Here is a 27879-nt window from a genome sequence, read left to right on the forward strand (position 1 = left end):
TCATTGGTGTCAGTGGGAGGAATAGTGCCCCATCATTGGTGTCAGTGGGAGGAATAGTGCCCCCCCATCATTGGTATCAGTGGGGGGAATAGGTGCCCCATCATTGGTATCAGTGGCAGGAATAGTGCCCCATCATTGATGTCAGTGGGAGGAAAAGCGCCCCATCATTGGTGTCAGTGGGAGGAATAGTGCCCCATCATTGGTATCAGTGGGGGGAATAGGTGCCCCATCATTGGTATCAGTGGCAGGAATAGTGCCCCATCATTGATGTCAGTGGGAGGAATAGTGTCCCATCATTGGTGTCAGTGGGAGGAATAGTGCCCCATCATTGGTGTCAGTGGGAGGAATAGTGCCCCATCATTGGTATCAGTGGGAGGAATAGTGCCCCATCATTGGTGTCAGTGTCAGGAATAGTGCCCCATCATTGGTATCAGTGGGAGGAATAGTGCTCCATCATTGGTATCAGTGGGAGGAATAGTGCCCCATCATTGGTGTCAGTGGGAGGAATAGTGCCCCATCATTGGTATCAGTGGGAGGAATAGTGCTCCATCATTGGTATCAGTGGGAGGAATAGTGCCCCATCATTGGTGTCAGTGGGGGGAATAGTGCCCCATCATTGGTGTCAGTGGGAGGAATAGTGCCCCATCATTGGTATCAGTGGGAGGAATAGTGCCCCATCATTGGTGTCAGTGGGAGGAATAGTGCCCCATCATTGGTATCAGTGGCAGGAATAGTGCCCCATCATTGTTGTCAGTGGGAGGAATGGTGTCCCATCATTGGTGTCAGTGAGGGGTGGAATAGTGCCCCATCATTGGTGTCAGTGGGGGGAGGAATAGTGCCCCATCGTTGGTGTCAGTGGGGGGGGGGAATAGTGCCCCATCGTTGGTGTCAGTGGGGGGGAGGAATAGTGCCCCATCGTTGGTATCAGTGGGAGGAATAGTGCCCCATCATTAGTATCAGTGGGAGTAATAGTGCCCCAACATTGGTGTCAGTGGGAGGAATAGTGCCCCATCATTGGTATCAGTGACACCAATGATGGGGCACTATTCCTCCCACTGAGACTTGCTGACCCTGTTCTAGTACGGTGCTGCTGCAGCCAGCATATGTGGTTGCAGCAGCACCTCTACACAGAGCACTTACCTGCTGCTCCGGCACTCAATTTTCGCGGGGCCGCTCGGCTCCGCCCCCTCGCCGGTGATTGGCCGCCTGTGTGCCTTTCCTGAGCTACAGTTCTGGCGGCCAATCACCGGTGAGGAGGCGGAGCCGCGCAGCCGCACGAACATCCAGTGGCCGAACTGAAGGAGACGCCGCGCTTCCTGGACCGGATCGTCGTGGGACTGGATCCAGGTAAGAGACGTCAGCCCCTGCAAACCCCTGTACTTAATGCCGCAGCCCCCCCTAACATGTGTACCGGCGTATAAGACGACCCCCGACTTTTGAGAAGATTTTCAAGGGTCAAAAAGTCGTCTTATACGCCGGCAAATACGGTATATATAAAAATTATATATATATATATATATAAAAGTCCATGCAGGTGTAACTTGTGACAAAACGGTGATCTTCACTTCTAGTGCTCAAACAAATCCTCAAATGGCAGCAGTGCCTGCTCACCTCCCCGCACTGACCCTCAAGGGGCCAAAAGACTACTGGTCTCCTCTATGGCCAATCTTTATTTCCAGGTAGCTCAGCAGGGGGTCACAGGGTTTCCACTCCACCTCCACTCGAAGGTCACATAGGACACAAACAGAGCCTCCCATAGTGTAATATTGTTTAATACAAAACACTTCTAATACATATTGGCTGCACTCACATTTGTTTCCTGGTTACAAAAGCCTTCCACCTCATCCCATAGGTGTATCTCATGAAAACAGGGAAAACCAATATGGCCGCTACGTTCGGACATGCGTCCCCACGTGACCAGAAGTGACGTAATTCCAAACCGGATATGGCGTACCGACGCGTTGCGTCACGTGCGTCGTGACTTCATCAGGGTTCCCTATCAGGGTTTATCTAGCGCTTCACTAATTTAAGGTATAAAACACATACCCCTGGTTCACATATATGTGCACTCCGGTGCCCCGGGACACACAGGGAAGAAGTCCCGGCACTTCTGAAAACACAGCCGAGGTTCCCAGTACGGTTGCGATTTCCAGTGCGGGCGGCGTGTCATTAAAACTAAAGGCACCCGCCTTCGGGTCTGTGTTCCACAGTGTGGGTGGTGCAGGCAGCAGGTCCGCATTCCTCTGTGTGGGTGGTGCAGCTGCGGGTCGGCATTCCTCTGTGTGGGTGGTGCGGCTGCAGGTCGGCATTCCTCTGTGTGGGTGGTGCGGCTGCGGGTCGGCATTCCTCTGTGCGGGTGGTGCGGCTGCGGGTCGGCATTCCTCTGTGTGAGTGGTGCGGCTGCGGGTCGGCATTCCTCTGTGTGAGTGGTGCGGCTGCGGGTCGGCATTCCTCTGTGCGGGTGGTGCGGTTGCACAGATTTTCATGCGGATCCGTAGCCGCACCACCCGCACAGATGTGAACGCAGCCTGTGACTCGTGTTCTCATTATGACGTCGGCGTCTCTTCTCCCTGATGACAGAACTGACCTTATAGAAGACGTCGGGGACGTACTGCTCGCTGCTCGACTCTTTGGCGTATCCCAGCTCCGGGACATCTCTGCACGGCAGGAGGCACTCATCCCGTACAAGCGCCATACACTGATTGGACACCTGGTACCCCTCAAAGTGCACTTGGTTATCAGGGCCGCCTATTGGAGGAAACAGAGGAGGGAGGAGCTCTAATATGAATGTCGCCACATTGCAGCGTGAATGCTGACATATTGCATGATAAATGAGGAGGCTTCCCCACACTGTATAGTACTGAGGCCCTGTGGTAGCCTTGATCTGTCCCTTGCGCTCTAATCCTCACGCTGAAACCAATGATGGGACACTATTCCTCCCACTGACACCAATGATGGGGCACTATTCCTCCCACTGACACCAATGATGGGGCACTATTCCTCCCACTGACACCAGTGATGGAGCACTATTCCTCCCATTGACACCAGTGATGGGACACTATTCCTCCCACTGACACCAATGATGGGGCACTATTCCTCCCACTGACACCAATGATGGGGCACTATTCCTCCCACTGACACCAGTGATGGAGCACTATTCCTCCCATTGACACCAGTGATGGGACACTACTCCTCCCACTGACACCAATGATGGGACACTATTCCTCCCACTGACACCAGTGATGGGGCACTATTCCTCCCACTGACACCAATGATGGGGCACTATTCCTCCCACTGACACCAGTGATGGGGCACTATTCCTCCCACTGACACCAATGATGGGGCACTATTCCTCCCACTGACACCAGTGATGGGGCACTATTCCTCCCACTGAAACCAGTGATGGGGCACTATTCCTCCCACTGACACCAGTGATGGGGCACTATTCCTCCCACTGACACCAATGATGGGGCACTATTCCTCCCACTGACACCAATGATGGGGCACTATTCGTCCCACTGACACCAATGATGGGGCACTATTCCTCCACTGATACCAATGATGGGGCACTATTCCTCCCACTGACACCAGTGATGGGGCACTATTCCTCCCACTGACACCAGTGATGGGGCACTATTCCTCCCACTGACACCAGTGATGGGGCACTATTCCTCCCACTGACACCAATGATGGGGCACTATTCCTCCACTGATACCAATGATGGGGCACTATTCCTCCCACTGACACCAGTGATGGGGCACTATTCCTCCCACTGACACCAGTGATGGGGCACTATTCCTCCCACTGACACCAATGATGGGGCACTATTCCTCCCACTGACACCAATGATGGGACACTATTCCTCGCACTGACACCAATGATGGGGCACTATTCCTCCCACTGACACCAATGATGGGGCAATATACCTCCCACTGACACCAATGATGGGACACTATTCCTCCCACTGACACCAATGATGGGGCACTATTCCTCCCACTGACACCAATGATGGGGCACTATTCCTCCCACTGACACCAATGATGGGGCACTATTCCTCCCACTGACACCAATGATGGGACACTATTCCTCCCACTGACACCAATGATGGGACACTATTCCTCCCACTGACACCAATGATGGGACACTATTCCTCCCACTGACACCAATGATGGGACACTATTCCTCCCACTGACACCAATGATGGGACACTATTCCTCCCACTGACACCAATGATGGGACACTATTCCTGCCACTAACACCAATGATGGGACACTATTCCTGCCACTAACACCAATGATGGGGCACTATTCCTCCCACTGACACCAATGATGGGGCACTATTCCTCCCACTGACACCAATGATGGGACACTATTCCTCCCACTGACACCAATGATGGGACACTATTCCTCCCACTGACACCAATGATGGGGCACTATTCCTCCCACTGACACCAATGATGGGACACTATTCCTCCCACTGACACCAATGATGGGACACTATTCCTCCCACTGACACCAATGATGGGGCACTATTCCTCCCACTGACACCTATGATGGGGCACTATTCCTCCCACTGACACCAATGATGGAGCACTATTCCTCCAACTGACACTAGTGATGGGGCACTATTCCTCCCACTGACACCAATGATGGGGCACTATTCCTCCCACTGACACCAATGATGGGTAATAACATGATGGCTGCCACCTTACCTTTGGTAGAATGATAATAATGTGAAGGCTGCCATATTGCACAGTGGCAGGGTAAGTTGAAGGGGGTCCTCAATTTGAATCCCACCCACAACACTATCTACATGGAGTTTGCATATTTCCCCCCCTGTGCTAGTGTGGGTTTTCTTCGGGTATTCCGGTTTCCTCCCACACTTGCTGGTAGGATAACCGGCTCCTGTCTAAACTGACCCTAGTATGTGTGAATGTGAGTCACGGACCTCAGACTGTATGCTCCTCGGGGGCGGGGCTGGGACTGAATGTAAAGAGCTGTTATATGAACATCAGATGGGTAATAATGTGAAATTCTGCACACGGGATGGCGGACTGCGTTGCTTTATACAGAGGTCACTTACAGTCACTCCGAGCCTCATTTATGACCCCCTGGCACCTCTAGGAGGTTAGGTTGTCGCAGAGTTGGGTCTCAAAAGTGAGGCAATTATTCTTGGTGGAGCCAGAAAGCGGAAAATAAGAGCTAAGCCTGTCACCGTCTTTACCGGCCCTCATTAACCCTTCCAGGTCTCACCGGTTCTAAGTGGTTCCGGAGACAAACCTACCTGTAGCCACTACAGTCACAAACTTCGAGCCAAAGTGTCCGTCCGGTGAGAGGCGGCAAATGTTGGGGTGCTGGTTCTGGAAGAAGCCGGCGGTGATGCACTCTTCTGCGCTCAGGAAATACGCATCCTGTGAAGAGAAAGAGGTTTTTATTGGAGGAGAGGAACCATCGATAAGAGGAGGGGGAGCCATCAATAAGAGGAGGAGGAGCCATCGATAAGAGGAGGGGAGCCATCGATAAGAGGAGGGGAGCCATCGATAAGAGGAGAGGGGCCATCGATAAGAGGAGAGGGGCCATCGATAAGAGGAGAGGGGCCATCGATAAGAGGAGAGGGGCCATCGATAAGAGGAGAGGGGCCATCGATAAGAGGAGAGGGGCCATCGATAAGAGGAGAGGGGCCATCGATAAGAGGAGGGGAGCCATCGATAAGAGGAGGGGAGCCATCGATAAGAGGAGGGGAGCCATCGATAAGAGAAGGGGGAACCATCGATAAGAGGAGAGGAGCCATCGATAAGAGGAGGGGAGCCATCGATAAGAGGAGGGGAGCCATCGATAAGAGGAGAGGAGCCATCGATAAGAGGAGGGGGAGCCATCGATAAGAGGAGGGGGAGGCATCGATAAGAGGAGGGGGAGGCATCGATAAGAGGAGGGGGAGCCATCGATAAGAGGAGGGGGAGCCATCGATAAGAGGAGGGGGAGCCATCGATAAGAGGAGGGGGAGCCATCGATAAGAGGAGGGGGAGCCATCGATAAGAGGAGGGGAGCCATCGATAAGAGGAGGGGGAGCCATCGATAAGAGGAGGGGGAGCCATCGATAAGAGGAGAGGAGCCATCGATAAGAGGAGGGGGAGCCATCGATAAGAGGAGAGGAGCCATCGATAAGAGGAGAGGAGCCATCGATAAGAGGAGGGGAACCATCAATAAGAGGAGGGGAGCCATCAATAAGAGGAGGGGAGCCATCAATAAGAGGAGGGGAGCCATCAGTAAGAGGAGAGGAGCCATCAGTAAGAGGAGGGGAGCCATCAGTAAGAGGAGGGGAGCCATCGATAAGAGGAGCCATCGATAAGAGGAGGGGAGCCATCGATAAGAGGAGGGGAGCCATCAATAATGGGAGGAGCCATCGATAACAGGAGGGGAGCCATCGATAACAGGAGGGGAGCCATCGATAAGAGGAGGGGAGCCATCAATAAGAGGAGGGGAGCCATCAATAAGAGGAGGGGAGCCATCAATAAGAGGAGGGGAGCCATCAATAAGAGGAGAGGGGCCATCAATAAGAGGAGAGGGGCCATCAATAAGAGGAGGGGAGCCATCAGTAAGAGGAGGGGAGCCATCAATAAGAGGAGGGGAGCCATCAATAAGAGGAGGGGAGCCATCAATAAGAGGAGGGGAGCCATCAATAAGAGGAGGGGAGCCATCAATAAGAGGAGGGGGAGCCATCAATAAGAGGAGGGGAGCCATCAATAAGAGGAGGGGAGCCATCAATAAGAGGAGAGAAGCCATCAATAAGAGGAGGGGGAGCCATCAATAAGAGGAGGGGGAGCCATCAATAAGAGGAGGGGGAGCCATCAATAAGAGGAGGGGGGCCATCAATAAGAGGAGCCATCAATAAGAGGAGCCATCAATAAGAGGAGCCATCAATAAGAGGAGCCATCAATAAGAGGAGGGGAGCCATCAATAAGAGGAGGGGAGCCATCAATAAGAGGAGGGGAGCCATCAATAAGAGGAGGGGAACCATCAATAAGAGGAGGGGAGCCATCAATAAGAGGAGGGGAGCCATCAATAAGAGGAGAGGGGCCATCAATAAGAGGAGAGGGGCCATCAGTAAGAGGAGGGGAGCCATCAATAAGAGGAGGGGAGCCATCAATAAGAGGAGGGGAGCCATCAATAAGAGGAGGGGGAGCCATCAATAAGAGGAGGGGGAACCATCAATAAGAGGAGGGGAGCCATCAATAAGAGGAGGGGAGCCATCAATAAGAGGAGGGGAGCCATCAATAAGAGGAGAGAAGCCATCAATAAGAGGAGGGGGAGCCATCAATAAGAGGAGGGGGAGCCATCAATAAGAGGAGGGGGAGCCATCAATAAGAGGAGGGGGGCCATCAATAAGAGGAGCCATCAATAAGAGGAGCCATCAATAAGAGGAGGGGAGCCATCAATAAGAGGAGAGGGGCCATCAATAAGAGGAGGGGAGCCATCAATAAGAGGAGGGGAGCCATCAATAAGAGGAGGGGAGCCATCAATAAGAGGAGGGGAGCCATCAATAAGAAGAGGGGAACCATCAATAAGAGGAGGGGAGCCATCAATAAGAGGAGAGAAGCCATCAATAAGAGGAGGGGGAGCCATCAATAAGAGGAGGGGAGCCATCAATAAGAGGAGGGGAGCCATCAATAAGAGGAGGGGAGCCATCAATAAGAGGAGGGGAGCCATCAATAAGAGGAGGGGGAGCCATCAATAAGAGGAGGGGGAGCCATCAATAAGAGGAGGGGGGCCATCAATAAGAGGAGCCATCAATAAGAGGAGCCATCAATAACAGGAGGGGAGCCATCGATAAGAGGAGGGGAGCCATCAATAAGAGGAGGGGAGCCATCAATAAGAGGAGGGGAGCCATCAATAAGAGGAGGGGAGCCATCAATAAGAGGAGGGGAGCCATCAATAAGAGGAGGGGAGCCATCAATAAGAGGAGAGGGGCCATCAATAAGAGGAGAGGGGCCATCAATAAGAGGAGGGGAGCCATCAGTAAGAGGAGGGGAGCCATCAATAAGAGGAGGGGAGCCATCAATAAGAGGAGGGGAGCCATCAATAAGAGGAGGGGGAGCCATCAATAAGAGGAGGGGAGCCATCAATAAGAGGAGGGGAGCCATCAATAAGAGGACGGGAGCCATCAATAAGAGGAGGGGAGCCATCAATAAGAGGAGGGGAGCCATCAGTAAGAGGAGGGGAGCCATCAATAAGAGGAGGGGGCCATCAATAAGAGGAGGGGAGCCATCAATTAGAGGAGGGGAGCCATCAATAAGAGGAGGGGAGCCATCAATAAGAGGAGGGGAGCCATCAATAAGAGGAGGGGAGCCATCAATAAGAGAAGAGGGAGCCATCAATAAGAGAAGAGGGAGCCATCAATAAGAGGAGGGGAGCCATCAATAAGAGGAGGGGAGCCATCAATAAGAGGAGGGGAGCCATCAATAGGTGAACCACAATGAGAGCATTGACCGTTTATTGCTCACCTTGTTCCGGCTGTAGCGGACCGTCCCTTTCCTGGTGTCTTCTGATACCAGGTCTGTGAAGATCCAGCCAACCTGCGTGCAATCAGAAGGTAAGGTGGTCTCACAAAACACACTGAAGTACAAATACTTTCAATTATGCCTCAAAATCCCCCCCCAAAAAACCACTTTAATTCTTTATATTTACTTCCCAGGAATCTTCAAGAGGGGCGTTCATAGTGAAGGACGCCCTCCTGCCTGCATGCCTCAGCTAAGGGTAGACAGATTCAAGGGGGTAAATGCTACATGAATCATCTCACAAAAACGACATTAGACAACATAGAGCGCCCAGGCCCGGGGCTACGACTAGGCAACCAGGCAGCCACCTAGGACGCTAGACGCTGGTTTCCCTCCCCCATGGCTATATCTAGGGGGTGCTTGGGTGGGCTATGCCCCCCCCAGGCTGGTCTTTCCATGGATGCTGTGGCTGACCGCTGAGTGCCCTCCCCCATCCCCCGCACTCATAGCTGTGACAAGGGGAGAGCAGCCTGGAGCAGTGAAGCCTGCAAAGGGGGAATGACAGGAGAGAGGAGGGAGGTGCGGGCTGTGCTCTCCTCTCCTGTCAGAGATCTCCATTAAGCAGGATCGCTTTTACATTGGCATGTTCAGTGTTTGATTCATTCCCTGGATCCATTGGAGGAGAGAGAGGGGCGGGGCAATCAAACTGTGTACAGCCCAATCCAAGAGCGATCCTGTGACATCTGCTGTATGGAGGATCGCTGCACTGACAGGAGAGGAGAGAACAGCCCGCAGCTTTTGGCTCTCTTTGCAGGCTTCAAGGAGGGGGGGGGGGGGGGGGGTTAAGGAAGAGGATTGGTTCTGGGAGGGGTGATTAGGGGGGATTTATACTAGTAGAGGGGATGGAGGGGGATGGTGGGGGTTTGTGCTAGTAGGAAGGATTGGGGGGGATTTGTGCTATGAAGAGGTGGGGGGGGGGGTTGTGCTGGGAGGATTTGAGCTAGGAAGGAGGGGGGCGGGGTAAAAATTTGTGCTAGGAAGGGTAATTTAGAGGGGTTGTGCTAGGAAGCAGGATTAGGAGAGGGAACTGAGGGGAGATTTGTACTAGGAGAGGGGATGGAGGGCTGTGCTAGGAAAGGGGGTGGGGATGGGGGGCCATACTAGTAGACAGGATTGTGGGGGGATTTGTGCTAGGAGGGGGGATTAGGGTGGGGAGTAAAGATTTGTGCTGGTATGGGAGGAGTTGTGCTGGTTAGCGGGATTTATGATAGGAGGGGATTAGGGGGAATTTTTACTAGAAGGGAAGGGGGGGGGGGGGTGTGCTGGTAGGGAGGATTGGGGGGGGGGGGGGGTAGTTGCATTAGGAGGGGGATTTGTGGAGGGGGTGGGGATTGGGAGAGGTTAGACTAAAAGGGGGGGATTTGAGCTAGAAGGGGGGATTAGGGCGGGGAGTAAAGATTTGTACTGGGAAGGCTAATTTGGAGGGGTTCTGCTAGGAAGCAAGATTGGGGGGGTTTATGCTAGGAGGGGGAGGGTATTTGTGCGCTAGGAGGGAGATTTGGGGGGGGGGGATTTCTGCTGGGAGGGGATTTGGGGGGAGGGGATTTGTGCTAGGGTTGAAAATTTGAGGGAAAAGGTGTGTTAGGAGGGGTGAAGTAGAACTACAAGTGAAGTTTTGTTTTTCCTTTGGGGGGGGCAAGTAGCCTATCTTTCCCAGGGGGGGCGCTGAGAGCGCTGCTTCAAGTGCAGAAGCCACACCTCGGGTGATCCGGTGCAGTCGGGGGTATATGTTGAGTAGAAGAGACGCCGCCCTCCTCACAGCATGCGTGCTACATCAAGACAGGACACGACCTCAGCCTAGGCTCCTCCCTGGCCACGCCCTCTGATGTGTTTCACCCCACCCACAGGGCTTAGTGTTAGACTGTGGGTGGGTTCAATGCATCAGTGGGCGTGGTCTGGGAGGAGCCTAGGCTGTTTGCTTTTTGTCTTAATGCAGCGCACGGCTGCCAGGAGTCCGACGTTTTCTGTACATTGCACCCTGTAAAGTATTGCACCCGCGATCAGCAGACTGGGGGTGCAATGCCTGGATCCTGCAGACTGGGGGTGCAATGCCTGGATCCTGCAGACTGGGGGTGCAATGCCTGGATCCTGCAGACTGGGGGTGCAATGCCTGGATCCTGCAGACTGGGGGTGCAATGCCTGGATCCTGCAGACTGGGGGTGCAATGCCTGGATCCTGCAGACTGGGGGTGCAATGCCTGGATCCTGCAGACTGGGGGTGCAATGCCTGGATCCTGCAGACTGGGGGTGCAATGCCTGGATCCTGCAGACTAGGGGTGCAATGCCTGGATCCTGCAGACTGGGGGTGCAATGCCTGGATCCTGCAGACTGGGGGTGCAATGCCTGGATCCTGCAGAGTGGGGGTGCAATGCCTGGATCCTGCAGACTGGGGGTGCAATGCCTGGATCCTGCAGACTGGGGGTGCAATGCCTGGATCCTGCAGACTAGGGGTGCAATGCCTGGATCCTGCAGACTGGGGGTGCAATGCTTGGATCCTGCAGACTAGGGGTGCAATGCCTGGATCCTGCAGACTAGGGGTGCAATGCCTGGATCCTGCAGACTGGGGGTGCAATGCCTGGATCCTGCAGACTGGGGGTGCAATGCCTGGATCCTGCAGAGTGGGGGTGCAATGCCTGGATCCTGCAGACTGGGGGTGCAATGCCTGGATCCTGCAGAGTGGGGGTGCAATGCCTGGATCCTGCAGAGTGGGGGTGCAATGCCTGGATCCTGCAGAGTGGGGGTGCAATGCCTGGATCCTGCAGACTGGGGGTGCAATGCCTGGATCCTGCAGAGTGGGGGTGCAATGCCTGGATCCTGCAGACTGGGGGTGCAATGCCTGGATCCTGCAGACTGGGGGTGCAATGCCTGGATCCTGCAGACTAGGGGTGCAATGCCTGGATCCTGCAGACTGGGGGTGCAATGCTTGGATCCTGCAGACTAGGGGTGCAATGCCTGGATCCTGCAGACTAGGGGTGCAATGCCTGGATCCTGCAGACTGGGGGTGCAATGCCTGGATCCTGCAGACTGGGGGTGCAATGCCTGGATCCTGCAGACTGGGGGTGCAATGCCTGGATCCTGCAGACTGGGGGTGCAATGCCTGGATCCTGCAGACTGGGGGTGCAATGCCTGGATCCTGCAGACTGTCAGTACCCTGTCTGCCCCGTACCTCTGACATAGGCAGGCAGTTACTGAATGGTCGGGAGAATCCCTGAACTATGAGGACACCCACTAGGGAGGGGCTCCCCCCATCCATCTCCAGTGTGTGGATGGAGATGACTGGATATGGATCATGTACGGCCGGCACCGGAGTCCTTGCCTTTCTCAATCCAAGTTTGGCTGCAATCTCATCCACCACCTTCGCCTTCGGATCATCCAGCAGTTCCAGGCTGTTCTGCGTTCCGATCTGTTGGAGGAAACACAACGTGAGGAGAGGTGCTCCGGGTACAAGTGTCATACATCTGCAGGAGGACAGGAATGGATGTATCTACATAGACACGGGTCCAGGCTACAGGTACGGATGGATATACCAAGCTGAGGGATCCCTGAGGGAGCTGGAAATCACTGTATAGACAGCGCTACTACACTGCTACTACACCCCCTCTACTACACCGCTACTACACCCCCTCTACTACACTGCTACTACACCCCCTCTACTACACCGCTACTATACCACTACTATACCCCCTCTACTACACTGCTACTACACCGCTACTACACTGCTACTACACCGCTACTACACTGCTACTACACCGCTACTACACCCCCTCTACTACACCGCTACTATACCCCCTCTACTACACCGCTACTATACCCCCTCTACTACACCGCTACTATACCCCCTCTACTACACCGCTACTATACCCCCTCTACTACACTGCTACTACACCGCTACTACACCCCCTCTACTACACCGCTACTACACCCCCTCTACTACACCCCCTCTACTACACCGCTACTATACCCCCTCTACTACACTGCTACTACACCCCCTCTACTACACTGCTACTACACCCCCTCTACTACACTGCTACTACACCCCCTCTACTACACCGCTACTACACCGCTACTATACCCCCTCTACTACACCGCTACTACACCCCCTCTACTACACCGCTACTACACCCCCTCTACTACACTGCTACTACACCCCCTCTACTACACCGCTACTACACCCCCTCTACTACACCGCTACTACACCCCCTCTACTACACCGCTACTACACCCCCTCTACTACACCGCTACTACACCCCCTCTACTACACTGCTACTACACCGCTACTATACCCCCTCTACTACACTGCTACTACACCGCTACTATACCCCCTCTACTACACCGCTACTACACCCCCTCTACTACACCGCTACTACACCCCCTCTACTACACTGCTACTACACCCCCTCTACTACACCGCTACTACACCCCCTCTACTACACCCCCTCTACTACACCGCTACTACACCCCCTCTACTACACCCCCTCTACTACACCCCCTCTACTACACCGCTACTACACCCCCTCTACTACACCCCCTCTACTACACCGCTACTACACCCCCTCTACTACACCGCTACTACACCCCCTCTACTACACCGCTACTACACAGCTACTATACCCCCTCTACTACACCGCTACTACACCCCCTCTACTACACCGCTACTACACCCCCTCTACTACACCGCTACTACACCCCCTCTACTACACCCCATCTACTACACCGCTACTACACCCCCTCTACTACACCGCTACTACACCCCCTCTACTACACCCCCTCTACTACACCGCTACTACACCCCCTCTACTACACTGCTACTACACCGCTACTACACTGCTACTACACCCCCTCTACTACACCGCTACTATACCCCCTCTACTACACCCCCTCTACTACACCGCTACTATACCCCCTCTACTACACCGCTACTACACCGCTACTATACCCCTTCTACTACACCGCTACTATACCCCTTCTACTACACCACTACTATACCCCCTCTACTACACCCCTTCTACTACACCGCTACTATACCCCCTCTACTACACTGCTACTATACCCCCTCTACTACACCGCTACTATACCCCCTCTACTACACTGCTACTATACCCCCTCTACTACACTGCTACTACACCGCTACTACACCCCCTCTACTACACCGCTACTACACAGCTACTACACCCCCTCTACTACACCGCTACTACACCCCCTCTACTACACTGCTACTACACCGCTACTACACCCCCACTATACCCCCTCTACTACACTGCTACTACACTGCTACTATACCCCCTCTACTACACTGCTACTATACCCCCTCTACTACACCACTACTATACCCCCTCTACTACACTGCTACTACACTGCTACTATACCCGCTCTACTACACTGCTACTATACCCCCTCTACTACACTGCTACTACACTGCTACTATACCCCCTCTACTGCACCGCTACTATACCCCCTGTACTACACTGCTACTATACCCCCTTTACTACACCACTACTATACCCCCTCTACTACACTGCTACTACACCGCTACTATACCCCCTGTACTACACTGCTACTATACCCCCTCTACTACACTGCTACTACACCACTACTATACCCCCTGTACTACACAGCTACTATACCCCCTCTACTACACCGCTACTATACCCCCTGTACTACACTGCTACTATACCCCCTCTACTACACTGCTACTACACCGCTACTATACCCCCTCTACTACACAGCTACTATACCCCCTCTACTACACTGCTACTACACCACTACTATACCCCCTCTACTACACTGCTACTACACCGCTACTACACCTCCTCTACTACACTGCTACTACACAGCTACTATACCCCCTCTACTACACTGCTACTACACCCCCTCTACTACACTGCTACTACACTGCTACTACACCCCCTCTACTACACTGCTACTACACCTCCTCTACTACACTGCTACTACACAGCTACTATACCCCCTCTACTACACTGCTACTACACCCCCTCTACTACACTGCTACTACACCGCTACTACACCCCCTCTACTACACTGCTACTACACCGCTACTACACCCCCTCTACTACACAGCTACTATACCCCCTCTACTACACTGCTACTACACAGCTACTATACCGCTACGACACAGCTACTATACCCCCTCTACTACACCGCTACTACACCCCCTCTACTACACTGCTACTACACAGCTACTATACCCCCTCTACTACACTGCTACTACACCCCCTCTACTACACTGCTACTACACCGCTACTACACCCCCTCTACTACACTGCTACTACACCGCTACTACACCCCCTCTACTACACTGCTACTACACAGCTATTATACCCCCTCTACTACTCCGCTACTACACCCCCTCTACTACACTGCTACTACACAGCTACTATACCGCTACTACACAGCTACTATACCCCCTCTACTACACCGCTACTACACCCCCTCTACTACACTGCTACTACACAGCTACTATACCCCCTCTACTACACCGCTACTACACCCCCTCTACTACTCCGCTACTACACCCCCTCTACTACACTGCTACTACACCGCTACTATACCCCCTCTACTACACCGCTACTACACCCCCTCTACTACACTGCTACTACCCCCCCTCTACTAGACTGCTACTACACCGCTACTACACCCCCTCTACTACACCGCTACTATACCCCCTCTACTACTCCGCTACTACACCCCCTCTACTATAGCCCCTCTACTACACCGCTACTATACCCCCTCTACTACACCGCTACTACGTCTTTAATACACCATTACTACACCGCTACTACACTGCTACTACACCCCCTCTACTACACCGCTACTACACTGCTACTACACCCCCTCTACTACACCGCTACTACACCGATTACACCGCTACTACACTGCTACTACACCCCCTCTACTACACCGCTACTATACCCCCTCTACTACACCGCTACTATACCCCCTCTACTACACCGCTACTATACCCCCTCTACTACACCGCTACTATACCCCCTCTACTACACAGCTACTACACCATTACTACACCACTACTACACCGCTACTATACTACTACTACACCCCTCTACTACACCGCTACTACAACCCCTCTACTACACTGCTACTAAACTACTACACCGCTACTACACCACTACTACACCGATTACACCGCTACTACACCGCTACTATACCCCCTCTACTACACCGCTACTATACCCCCTCTACTACACCGCTACTATACCCCCTCTACTACATCACTACTATACCCCCTCTACTACACCACTACTATACCCCCTCTACTACACCACTACTATACCCCCTCTACTACACCACTACAACACCGCTACTATACCCCCTCTACTACACCGCTACTACACCGCTACTATACCCCTTCTACTACACCACTACTATACCCCCTCTACTACACCGCTACTATACCCCCTCTACTACACCGCTACTATACCCCCTCTACTACACCGCTACTATACCCCCTCTACTACACCGCTACTACACCCTCTCTACTACACCGCTACTACACCACTACTATACCCCCTCTACTACTCCGCTATTCCACCACTGCTACTACAGTGATCTCAATTAGCTTCCAAGTCCTGTGCTGAGAAGGTTCCCTGCTGCATTGTGAACACAGGAGGTCGGCCTCTCGGCACCATTCAGAGAATGCTTTGCGTTTTATCACTGAATGCAAAGTGATCTCTGATTGGACGATGTACAGAGCGTGACTTCACTGGATGTGCAGGATGTACGAGGTGTACTGGATGTATGGGGTGTACGGGATGTGCGGGGTGTACGGGATGTACGGAGTGTACGAGGTGTACGGGATGTATAAGGTGTACTGGATGTGCTGGATGTACGGGATGTGCTGGATGTACTGGATGTGCTGGATGTACGGGATGTGCTGGATGTACGGGATGTGCTGGATGTACGGGATGTGTGGGATGTACGGGATGTGCTGGATGTACGGGATGTGTGGGATGTACGGGATGTGTGGGATGTACGGGATGTGTGGGATGTACGGGATGTGCTGGATGTACGGGATGTGCGGGATGTACGGGATGTGCGGGATGTACGGGATGTGCGGGATGTACGGGATGTGTGAGGTGTACGGGATGTGTGAGGTGTACGGGATGTGCTGGGTGTACGGGATGTGCGAGGTGTACCGGGTGAGCGGGGTGTACGGGATGTGCGGGATGTACCGGGTGAGCGGGGTGTACGGGATGTGTGAGGTGTACCGGGTGAGCGGGGTGTACGGGATGTATGGGGTGTACCGGGTGAGCGGGGTGTACCGGGTGAGCGGGGTGTTTGGAGCTTGGGCCAGTCCATTCATCACGTGTGACACTCTGAATCCATGTAACGTGTAACATGTTACGAATGGTGCACGGATCATTGGACGGTTTTTCCTGCAGGGAGGGGCGCTGCCACTCCCACCTCCCGACTCTTACCTGCGGGGGCTCATAGATGGCGGCCACCTCGGCCCGGATCCCCAGGGGGATGTCCTTGTGCTCGGTGTACCGCCCATACAGGTAGCCGATTCGCTGATTGCCGGTTTTGCGCCAGAAGTCCAGGAAACGATCGGCGATGGTGTGATTCTCAAACATGATGTTGTCGACGTGTCGGTATTTCTAGGAGGAGGAATCAGAACGTCACCAACAGGCAGGAGGAGTTCGGTGTAATCAGAATGAATGCTGATCAATGTCAACGATCTCAGCGTCTACTGAGTAGGAGGGCAAGTTCCTCATGGGCGGGGACATGTATGCTGTCAGTGGTGTCATAAAAGTGCTCTGAAGAGTGAACACTGGAGTGTGGCCTACATCGATGCCCGACTCTCACGGCTACTAACTGTCTCTGCCATCGTTTTGTTCCCGAGCATCATGCAAAAGAACACATCCCTGGCATCCCTTTATACAGGCATGCCCAAGCAACCAATCAACAGTCAGTACAGCTAAAGTCAGCAGCACCCAGTGGCCAGCAAGAAGGAGCATGTAAGTCTAAAGGGATGCCAGCAGCGTGTTCTTCCAAAAAAAAAAAAAAAACCTCACTAGAATGCGGTGCGGAAGAGCCACATTCTCGTGCGGCTTCCCGCACCAGATTCCGATCACAATGCCCGTGATCTGCTGCGGGGGTCAGTTATAATGAACGACACCCAAACGCAGATGGCAAATGCATTGCGTTTCCACACACCTAACCGCATGGCGTTTTTTTATTGGCCAAAAAATATCATTTGTTGCATCATTTGTTGCTCGGTTTTTCTGCTTCAGCTTTTATTTATTTTATTATTATGATTATTAATTTATTATTTTATTATGATTAATTTAATAATTATTTTACCGATTTATTTATTATTTTTTGTTAGCGTGATAATAATGAATAAATAAATGTTAAATACACAAGTAAATAAAAATAATCATAAATACTATGTAATAAATAATTAACCCCTAATCCTTAAATATATATTAAACAAATTATAATATTATTATTAATAATAAATACAAAATAAACACCTAAACCCAAAAAATATATTAATAATAATAAATGTAAAATAAATACACAAAAATAAAAATCATAAATACTTGTAATAATAAATTAATAATAATAATTAATCCATAACCTCAACCCCCAGAATCTGAAAAAAAAAAGTTATAAAATAATAATTTATTATTAACATATTTTTTTTGGGTGATTATTATTATTATTAATAACAAAATGGCTTCCTTTTATTTTAAGGTTAGGGGTTATTATTTTTCATAATTTTTTATGTTTTTATTTTATATTTTTTACATTTGATTTATTCATATATTATTTCAATTTTTTTTATATATATATATATTTTCATTTGTGCAAAAAATCACGTAAAACGCACGTTAAAACATGCCAATCATGCGTTTCTTTTCGAAGTAAATAAAAACTGATCTAAAAAGTTGAAAAACTGCCCAATTTGAGCTACAAAATGCTGGCCTCCCTCTTCCATCCACAGCCAGCCCCCTCCGCCTCGCTCTCCCCCCACAGACTGGGCTGAGCTCCGCCTACTCCCAGGCAGCGCTCACCAATCAGCGGAGGCTACTTCCTCCTTCGTCTGCTCGGCTCCGGCCTGTGTGTGTCCTGCAGACTGGGCAGCCACCGTCCCCTCGCACATCGGATCCCGTGTAGCGGTGACTGCTGCAAGCAAACCTGCAAACATTACGGCGCCTGCCGGGGGTGATGCCGAACCCCCTAAAAAAATGCCGCCCTAGGCAAATGCCTTGCTTGCCTCACAGTAGATACGCCCCCTAAGTGTGGGTGTGGCCCCCCTAAGTGTGGGATCAGTTTACATTTTCCTGTAGCCGGGCTTTAACTCCCAAGCTGTGCAGTGCTCTGGTCAGTCCTCGGTCGCTGTTCAGTGGGCTCCTATGCGGGGACGTATTTAGCACAAGGCGAACAAGGCATTTGCCTAGGGCGGCATTTTTCAGGGGGGCAGGAGCATTTTTTCAGGGGGGCAGCACTGTCCCTCGAAAGAAGGAAAGGAAGAAGGGACACACGCAGCACGGGGATCAGGTGGGATCTGAGAGGGGCTGCTTGATAGTGTATGCAGGAGCATGACTCTCGTTCCCGGGGATGTCTGGAGCTGTGAAGGGGAGGATCTTCTGTCTTGTCGGGGGTGTTTTTGGCCAATGGGGGGAGACATTTTTGTGTTGCCTGGGGCAGCACGACACCTAAATACACGGCCGCTCCTGTGGCCTTCCATACGTCTCACCTGTCGGTTGAGGGTGATGGCGCTGGGCTGGCATTTGGTACAGATGCCCTCTGGCCACGGTGGATGCCCTTCACAGCCAGATTTTATCTTGCAGCTGATATTTTCCAAGGCCACAAATTTCCCTCTGAAAAGAGTTCGGAGAACACAGATCAGTCATAAGAATGGTTCTAGTGAAGGTGAGTGGGTTGCAAAAAAACAAAAAAACAAAAAAGCGAAAAAAAAAGAAAAAAAAAAAAGAAAACGAAAACAAAAACCGAAAAAAAAAACAAAACAAAAAAAGAACAAAAGACCGAAAACAAAAACCAAAAAAAAACTAAAAAAGAACAAAAAAAAACAAAGGAAAAAAACAAAAAACGAAAACAAAAAAAGAAAAACCAAAAAAAACTAAAAAAGAACAAAAAAAAACAAAGGAAAAAAACAAAAAATGAAAACAAAAAAAGAAAAACCAAAAAAAAACTAAAAAAGAACAAAAAAAAAAACAAAGGAAAAAAACAAAAAACGAAAACAAAAAAAGAAAAACCAAAAAAAAAAAAAAAACAAAAACCAAAAAGAACAAAAAAAAGAGCGGAAAAAAACCCCCAAAAAAACAACCGATATACAAAACTGTACAGAGTCCGGAATCCCCCCCCCCGGGGACTGCAGGGGGTTCGGTACAGATCTCAGCGAGTACACAAGGCCCGCCTCCTGAAGCTGCCCCCCGCCCCTCCCTAATTGTTGCATATAAGTCATTGTGGGGACAAGTAACATGCCCACCGTTCTGCCACTTCCTGGACTGTGCCTAGGTGAGGGTGATGTCATCGTCCTTCCAGCCGGATCTCAGGAGGCGTTGAGGAGCCCGAATGTCACGGCAAGACGACCCCGCACTGTGCACCGCCATGCCTCTTACCCAGCATTCCTAGGGGCGGTGTCAGTCGCAGGAGGAGCACCGCAGAGGTCGGGGAAAGAGGAGTATATCCCACTTGCTGACCTCCCCCGCCCATGGGGGGCCAGTCCAGGCACAGCGACATACCTGCCTGTTTCCAGACACAGGGTGGGCCTCCCCCGCCTACTCCCGCTGTGATTGGATTCTGTCAGCAGGTCCCAGCCAATGATTCACAGCCAGGACCTGCTGATCAGCCAATCACAGCCCTCAGCTTTGTGCTGACAATCAATACAGGGCTCTGTCCAGAGGGGATGATCGCTTTCTTCTCCCTGCCTTGCCCTGTATTGTATGTAGCCTATGCAGAGAACAGAGCTATGGGAGGGGCCTGGCAGGCTCCACCCACTACAGGCTGCCTGTAGAAAACTACAGGAGGGGGCGGAGACGAGACCAGTCATCCTGCACAGGGACAGAGAGCAGCAGTGAGCGGTCTTTCTTGCAGGAGGTTCCTTCACGGGGGAGGAGTACCGGATGGCGGCACGGATCTGTACACAATGGACACCAAGCCCAGAGTCCAGCTTTATACGTCTTTCAGAGAAGACGGGTCATGAATACACGAGGACACGCCTCGTCTGGACAGAACATGTAATGCACATGTATGAGCGATCCTTACTTGTCAGCCCCGCCTGTCAGCTTCCGGATGTACGCATGGAAGGACATGTGTTTGACTGGAGGCTCCAGATGGTTCAGATAATCCTCATCGAATGGCTGCAAAACAGAAAGATCGTATGAGAGGGCCGAGCAGAGACCGCCATGTACATACAGAGAGGGCCGAGCAGAGACATCCATGTACATACAGAGAGGGCCGAGCAGAGACATCCATGTACATACAGAGAGGGCCGAGCAGAGACATCCATGTACATACAGAGGGGGCCGAGCAGAGACATCCATGTACATACAGAGAGGGCCGAGCAGAGACATCCATGTACATACAGAGAGGGCCGAGCAGAGACATCCATGTACATAGAGGGCCGAGCAGAGACATCCATGTACATACAGAGAGGGCCGAGCAGAGACATCCATGTACATACAGAGAGGGCCGAGCAGAGACATCCATGTACATACAGAGAGGGCCGAGCAGAGACATCCATGTACATACAGAGAGGGCCGAGCAGAGACATCCACGTACATACAGAGGGGGCCGAGCAGAGACATCCATGTACATACAGAGAGGGCCGAGCAGAGACCGCCACGTACATACAGAGAGGGCCGAGCAGAGACATCCATGTACATACAGAGAGGGCCGAGCAGAGACATCCATGTACATACAGAGAGGGCCGAGCAGAGACCGCCATGTACATACAGAGAGGGCCGAGCAGAGACATCCATGTACATACAGAGAGGGCCGAGCAGAGACATCCATGTACATAGAGGGCCGAGCAGAGACATCCATGTACATACAGAGAGGGCCGAGCAGAGACATCCATGTACATACAGAGAGGGCCGAGCAGAGACATCCATGTACATACAGAGAGGGCCGAGCAGAGACATCCATGTACATACAGAGAGGGCCGAGCAGAGACATCCATGTACATACAGAGAGGGCCGAGCAGAGACATCCATGTACATACAGAGAGGGCCGAGCAGAGACATCCATGTACATACAGAGAGGGCCGAGCAGAGACCGCCACGTACATACAGAGAGGGCCGAGCAGAGACCGCCACGTACATACAGAGAGGGCCGAGCAGAGACATCCATGTACATACAGAGAGGGCCGAGCAGAGACATCCATGTACATACAGAGAGGGCCGAGCAGAGACATCCATGTACATACAGAGAGGGCCGAGCAGAGACATCCATGTACATAGAGGGCCGAGCAGAGACATCCATGTACATACAGAGAGGGCCGAGCAGAGACCGCCACGTACATACAGAGAGGGCCGAGCAGAGACCGCCACGTACATACAGAGAGGGCCGAGCAGAGACATCCATGTACATAGAGGGCCGAGCAGAGACCGCCACGTACATACAGAGAGGGCCGAGCAGAGACATCCATGTACATAGAGGGCCGAGCAGAGACATCCATGTACATACAGAGAGGGCCGAGCAGAGACATCCATGTACATAGAGGGCCGAGCAGAGACATCCATGTACATACAGAGAGGGCCGAGCAGAGACATCCATGTACATACAGAGAGGGCCGAGCAGAGACCGCCACGTACATACAGAGAGGGCCGAGCAGAGACATCCACGTACATACAGAGGGGGCCGAGCAGAGACATCCATGTACATACAGAGGGGGCCGAGCAGAGACATCCATGTACATACAGAGGGGGCCGAGCAGAGACCGCCACGTACATACAGAGAGGGCCGAGCAGAGACATCCATGTACATACAGAGAGGGCCGAGCAGAGACATCCATGTACATACAGAGAAGGCCGAGCAGAGACATCCATGTACATACAGAGAGGGCCGAGCAGAGACATCCATGTACATACAGAGAGGGCCGAGCAGAGACATCCATGTACATACAGAGAGGGCCGAGCAGAGACATCCATGTACATACAGAGAGGGCCGAGCAGAGACATCCATGTACATAGAGGGCCGAGCAGAGACATCCATGTACATACAGAGAGGGCCGAGCAGAGACATCCATGTACATACAGAGAGGGCCGAGCAGAGACCGCCATGTACATACAGAGAGGGCCGAACAGAGACATCCATGTACATAGAGGGCCGAGCAGAGACATCCATGTACATACAGAGAGGGCCGAGCAGAGACATCCATGTACATAGAGGGCCGAGCAGAGACATCCATGTACATACAGAGAGGGCCGAGCAGAGACATCCATGTACATACAGAGAGGGCCGAGCAGAGACATCCATGTACATACAGAGAGGGCCGAGCAGAGACATCCATGTACATACAGAGAGGGCCGAGCAGAGACATCCATGTACATAGAGGGCCGAGCAGAGACATCCATGTACATACAGAGAGGGCCGAGCAGAGACATCCATGTACATACAGAGGGGGCCGAGCAGAGACATCCATGTACATACAGAGAGGGCCGAGCAGAGACATCCATGTACATACAGAGAGGGCCGAGCAGAGACCGCCACGTACATACAGAGAGGGCCGAGCAGAGACATCCACGTACATACAGAGAGGGCCGAGCAGAGACATCCATGTACATACAGAGGGGGCCGAGCAGAGACATCCATGTACATACAGAGAGGGCCGAGCAGAGACATCCATGTACATACAGAGAGGGCCGAGCAGAGACCGCCACGTACATACAGAGAGGGCCGAGCAGAGACATCCACGTACATACAGAGAGGGCCGAGCAGAGACATCCACGTACATACAGAGAGGGCCGAGCAGAGACATCCACGTACATACAGAGAGGGCCGAGCAGAGACATCCACGTACATACAGAGAGGGCCGAGCAGAGACATCCATGTACATACAGAGAGGGCCGAGCAGAGACATCCATGTACATACAGAGAGGGCCGAGCAGAGACATCCATGTACATACAGAGAGGGCCGAGCAGAGACATCCATGTACATACAGAGAGGGCCGAGCAGAGACCGCCATGTACATACAGAGAGGGCCGAGCAGAGACCGCCATGTACATACAGAGAGGGCCGAGCAGAGACCGCCATGTACATACAGAGAGGGCCGAGCAGAGACCGCCATGTACATACAGAGAGGGCCGAGCAGAGACATCCATGTACATACAGAGAGGGCCGAGCAGAGACATCCATGTACATACAGAGAGGGCCGAGCAGAGACATCCATGTACATACAGAGAGGGCCGAGCAGAGACATCCATGTACATACAGAGAGGGCCGAGCAGAGACATCCATGTACATACAGAGAGGGCCGAGCAGAGACCGCCATGTACATACAGAGGGGGCCGAGCAGAGACATCCATGTACATACAGAGAGGGCCGAGCAGAGACATCCATGTACATACAGAGAGGGCCGAGCAGAGACATCCATGTACATACAGAGAGGGCCGAGCAGAGACATCCATGTACATACAGAGAGGGCCGAGCAGAGACATCCATGTACATACAGAGGGGGCCGAGCAGAGACATCCATGTACATACAGAGAGGGCCGAGCAGAGACATCCACGTACATACAGAGAGGGCCGAGCAGAGACCGCCACGTACATACAGAGAGGGCCGAGCAGAGACATCCACGTACATACAGAGAGGGCCGAGCAGAGACATCCACGTACATACAGAGAGGGCCGAGCAGAGACATCCACGTACATACAGAGAGGGCCGAGCAGAGACATCCACGTACATACAGAGAGGGCCGAGCAGAGACATCCACGTACATACAGAGAGGGCCGAGCAGAGACATCCACTGTACATACAGAGAGGGCCGAGCAGAGACATCCATGTACATACAGAGAGGGCCGAGCAGAGACATCCATGTACATACAGAGAGGGCCGAGCAGAGACAGCCATGTACATACAGAGAGGGCCGAGCAGAGACCGCCATGTACATACAGAGAGGGCCGAGCAGAGACCGCCATGTACATACAGAGAGGGCCGAGCAGAGACCGCCATGTACATACAGAGAGGGCCGAGCAGAGACCGCCATGTACATACAGAGAGGGCCGAGCAGAGACCGCCATGTACATACAGAGAGGGCCGAGCAGAGACATCCATGTACATACAGAGAGGGCCGAGCAGAGACATCCATGTACATACAGAGAGGGCCGAGCAGAGACCGCCATGTACATACAGAGAGGGCCGAGCAGAGACCGCCATGTACATACAGAGAGGGCCGAGCAGAGACATCCATGTACATACAGAGAGGGCCGAGCAGAGACATCCACGTACATACTGAGAGGGCCGAGCAGAGACATCCACGTACATACAGAGAGGGCCGAGCAGAGACATCCATGTACATACAGAGAGGGCCGAGCAGAGACATCCACGTACATACAGAGAGGGCCGAGCAGAGACCGCCACGTACATACAGAGAGGGCCGAGCAGAGACATCCATGTACATACAGAGAGGGCCGAGCAGAGACATCCACGTACATACAGAGAGGGCCGAGCAGAGACATCCACGTACATACAGAGAGGGCCGAGCAGAGACATCCACGTACATACAGAGAGGGCCGAGCAGAGACCGCCACGTACATACAGAGAGGGCCGAGCAGAGACATCCATGTACATACAGAGAGGGCCGAGCAGAGACATCCATGTACATACAGAGAGGGCCGAGCAGAGACATCCATGTACATACAGAGAGGGCCGAGCAGAGACATCTATGTACATACAGAGAGGGCCGAGCAGAGACCGCCATGTACATACAGAGAGGGCCGAGCAGAGATCGCCATGTACATACAGAGAACATATGCACACCCAGTGTCATTCATGGTACTTACCTCCAAGGGGACGCAGTGCACACATTTTCCCAGAGGGCCGTGCCGACACCTACAACGGAGAACAGACAAATACAATCAGGAGGGTGGAGCTAAGGAAGAACTCCACCCAAAGACACACACACAGCCTCCCTGTCAGCTCAGCACACTGCACAGCAATCCTGATCAGTGTGCTTACAGCAAAGAACACCCCACCCCCTAGTAACACACTCCCCGCCCCCTAGTAACACACCCTACCCCCTAGTAACACACAACCCCCCCCCCCCGCCCACCAGTAACACACTCCCAGCACACAGGTAACCCTTTGATTGCCCCAGATGTTAACCCCTCCCTGCCCAGTGTCATTAGTACAGTGTCAGGGTTTTTTTTTAGCACTGATCACTGTATTGGTGTCACTGGGGTGTCACCAAGTCAGTCCCCCCCCCCCCCAGTGTCAGAATGCCTGCCACAGTCCCACTATAAGTCGCTGATCGCCACCATTACTAGTATTAAAAAAAATAAATAAATCCCTGTATCTATCCCGCCATTTGCAGACACAATAACTTTCACATCAACTAATCAATTTCCACATATCGGGATTTCTCAGCAAAGACACGGAGCGGGAGACACGGAAGACACAGAGTGGGAGACACGAAGCGGGAGACACGGAGCGGGAGACACGGAACGGGAGACATGGAAGACACAGAGTGGGAGACACGAAGTGGGAGACACAGAAGACACAGAGTGGGAGACACGAAGCGGGAGACACGGAAGACACAGAGTGGGAGACATGAAGCGGGAGACACGGAAGACACAGAGTGGGAGACATGAAGCGGGAGACACGGAAGACACAGAGCGGGAGACACGGAAGACACAGAGTGGGAGACACGAAGCGGGAGACACGGAAGACACAGAGTGGGAGACATGAAGCGGGAGACACGGAAGACACAGAGTGGGAGACATGAAGCGGGAGACACGGAAGACACAGAGCGGGAGACACGGAAGACACAGAGTGGGAGACACGAAGCGGGAGACACGGAAGACACAGAGTGGGAGACATGAAGCGGGAGACACGGAAGACACAGAGCGGGAGACACGGAAGACACAGAGTGGGAGACACGAAGCGGGAGACACGGAAGACACAGAGTGGGAGACACGAAGCGGGAGACACGGAAGACACAGAGTGGAAAACACGAAGCAGGAGACACGGAGCGGGAGACAAGGAAGACACGGAGCGTGAGACAAGGAAGACACGGAGCGGGAGACAAGGAAGACACGGAGCGGGAGACACAGAAGACACGGAGCGGGAGACACAGAAGACACGGAGCGGGAGACACGGAAGACATGGAAGACACGGAGCGGGAGACACAGAAGACACGGAGCGGGAGACACGGAAGACACGGAGCGGGAGACACGGAAGACACGGAGCGGGAGACATTTTGGCCGAAATTGATGACGAAATTTGATTTAAATTTTTTTACTGTTTAATAGGAAAAAGTCCAAAATATTGTTTTATAACTTAAAATTGTCGCACATTGCTTACAGCACAAAAAACCGCACAAATGATCAAATACCACCAAAAGAAAGCGCTATTTGTGGGGAAAAAAAAGGACAAATTTAATTTGGGTGTGGCTTTGTACAACCGCGCAATTGTCAAAGTAACTGGTGAGGAAGGGGGGGAATCCTCTGGTGGGGGAGGGGGAGAATCCTCTGGAGGGGGAGGAGTTAGGAGGCCTATGTTCAAGCAGCGCCACAAATAGAGAAAGGAGGGTGACGCCACGACTCACTACTGCAGCTTCCTGTTCCATAAATGCGCTTCAAGCGACTGTTTGGTCACGTCTTGCTTTAGGGGAACCTGTAAGTATCATAATGCTCACAACTGTCAGCGGTCGCTGATCTGCACGTCCTCCTGACCAATGGGAATCTCTTCTGTCCTCCAGGATAATGTACTGGAACCAGAAGGCTCAAAGGTTGTCCTCATTGGTCAGCATGGTCATGTGACCAATGGCCGCTCGCAATTGAGAGCATTATGATGCCGGGGTTGCTGACGCAGCGTGTGGATTGTTTGCACCCTTTAACCGTCCCGCCTCCAGGTCCATATGTGTGCAGACCAGATAGCAGGGGGGGGAGAGCCTGTCACCAATCATCATCTGCCCAATCATCGTAAAGGGAGGAACCACGAAAATCGGCCGATGATATTGTCCCCACTAACAGAGCGAAAATCGGACGATTATTCTTAGGTCCGATTTTCAGACGAAAATCAGTCTGATTTCGACCCGTGTATGGCCGTCCTTAGAACAGGTCCCGTTTCCAACTCTAATAAATGGTGGTTGGTG

The 27879-nt window shown here is 52.4% G+C and overlaps 1 protein-coding gene across 1 annotated transcript in view; it reads right to left on the minus strand.

The window, feature by feature from the left end:
• NPLOC4 (NPL4 homolog, ubiquitin recognition factor) overlaps window positions 1-25616 on the minus strand; it is a gene marked incomplete at its 5' end in the record, with an annotated part of 41576 nt that extends 15960 nt beyond the window's left edge. The window contains 8 exons of the mRNA XM_089665096.1: window positions 2588-2748; window positions 5284-5410; window positions 8501-8572; window positions 11870-11956; window positions 17007-17186; window positions 19295-19418; window positions 20827-20921; window positions 25568-25616. Of these exons, the coding sequence (XP_089521222.1) occupies window positions 2588-2748; window positions 5284-5410; window positions 8501-8572; window positions 11870-11956; window positions 17007-17186; window positions 19295-19418; window positions 20827-20921; window positions 25568-25616 (895 nt within the window). The remainder of the gene's footprint in view (window positions 1-2587; window positions 2749-5283; window positions 5411-8500; window positions 8573-11869; window positions 11957-17006; window positions 17187-19294; window positions 19419-20826; window positions 20922-25567) is intronic.
• Window positions 25617-27879: the final 2263 nt, after the last annotated feature.

The sequence above is a fragment of the Staurois parvus genome, unplaced genomic scaffold, assembly GCF_062004578.1.
Source record: "Staurois parvus isolate SC_StPar_1 unplaced genomic scaffold, SC_StPar_1.0 ptg002126l, whole genome shotgun sequence".
Classification (NCBI taxonomy): Eukaryota; Metazoa; Chordata; class Amphibia; order Anura; family Ranidae; genus Staurois; species Staurois parvus.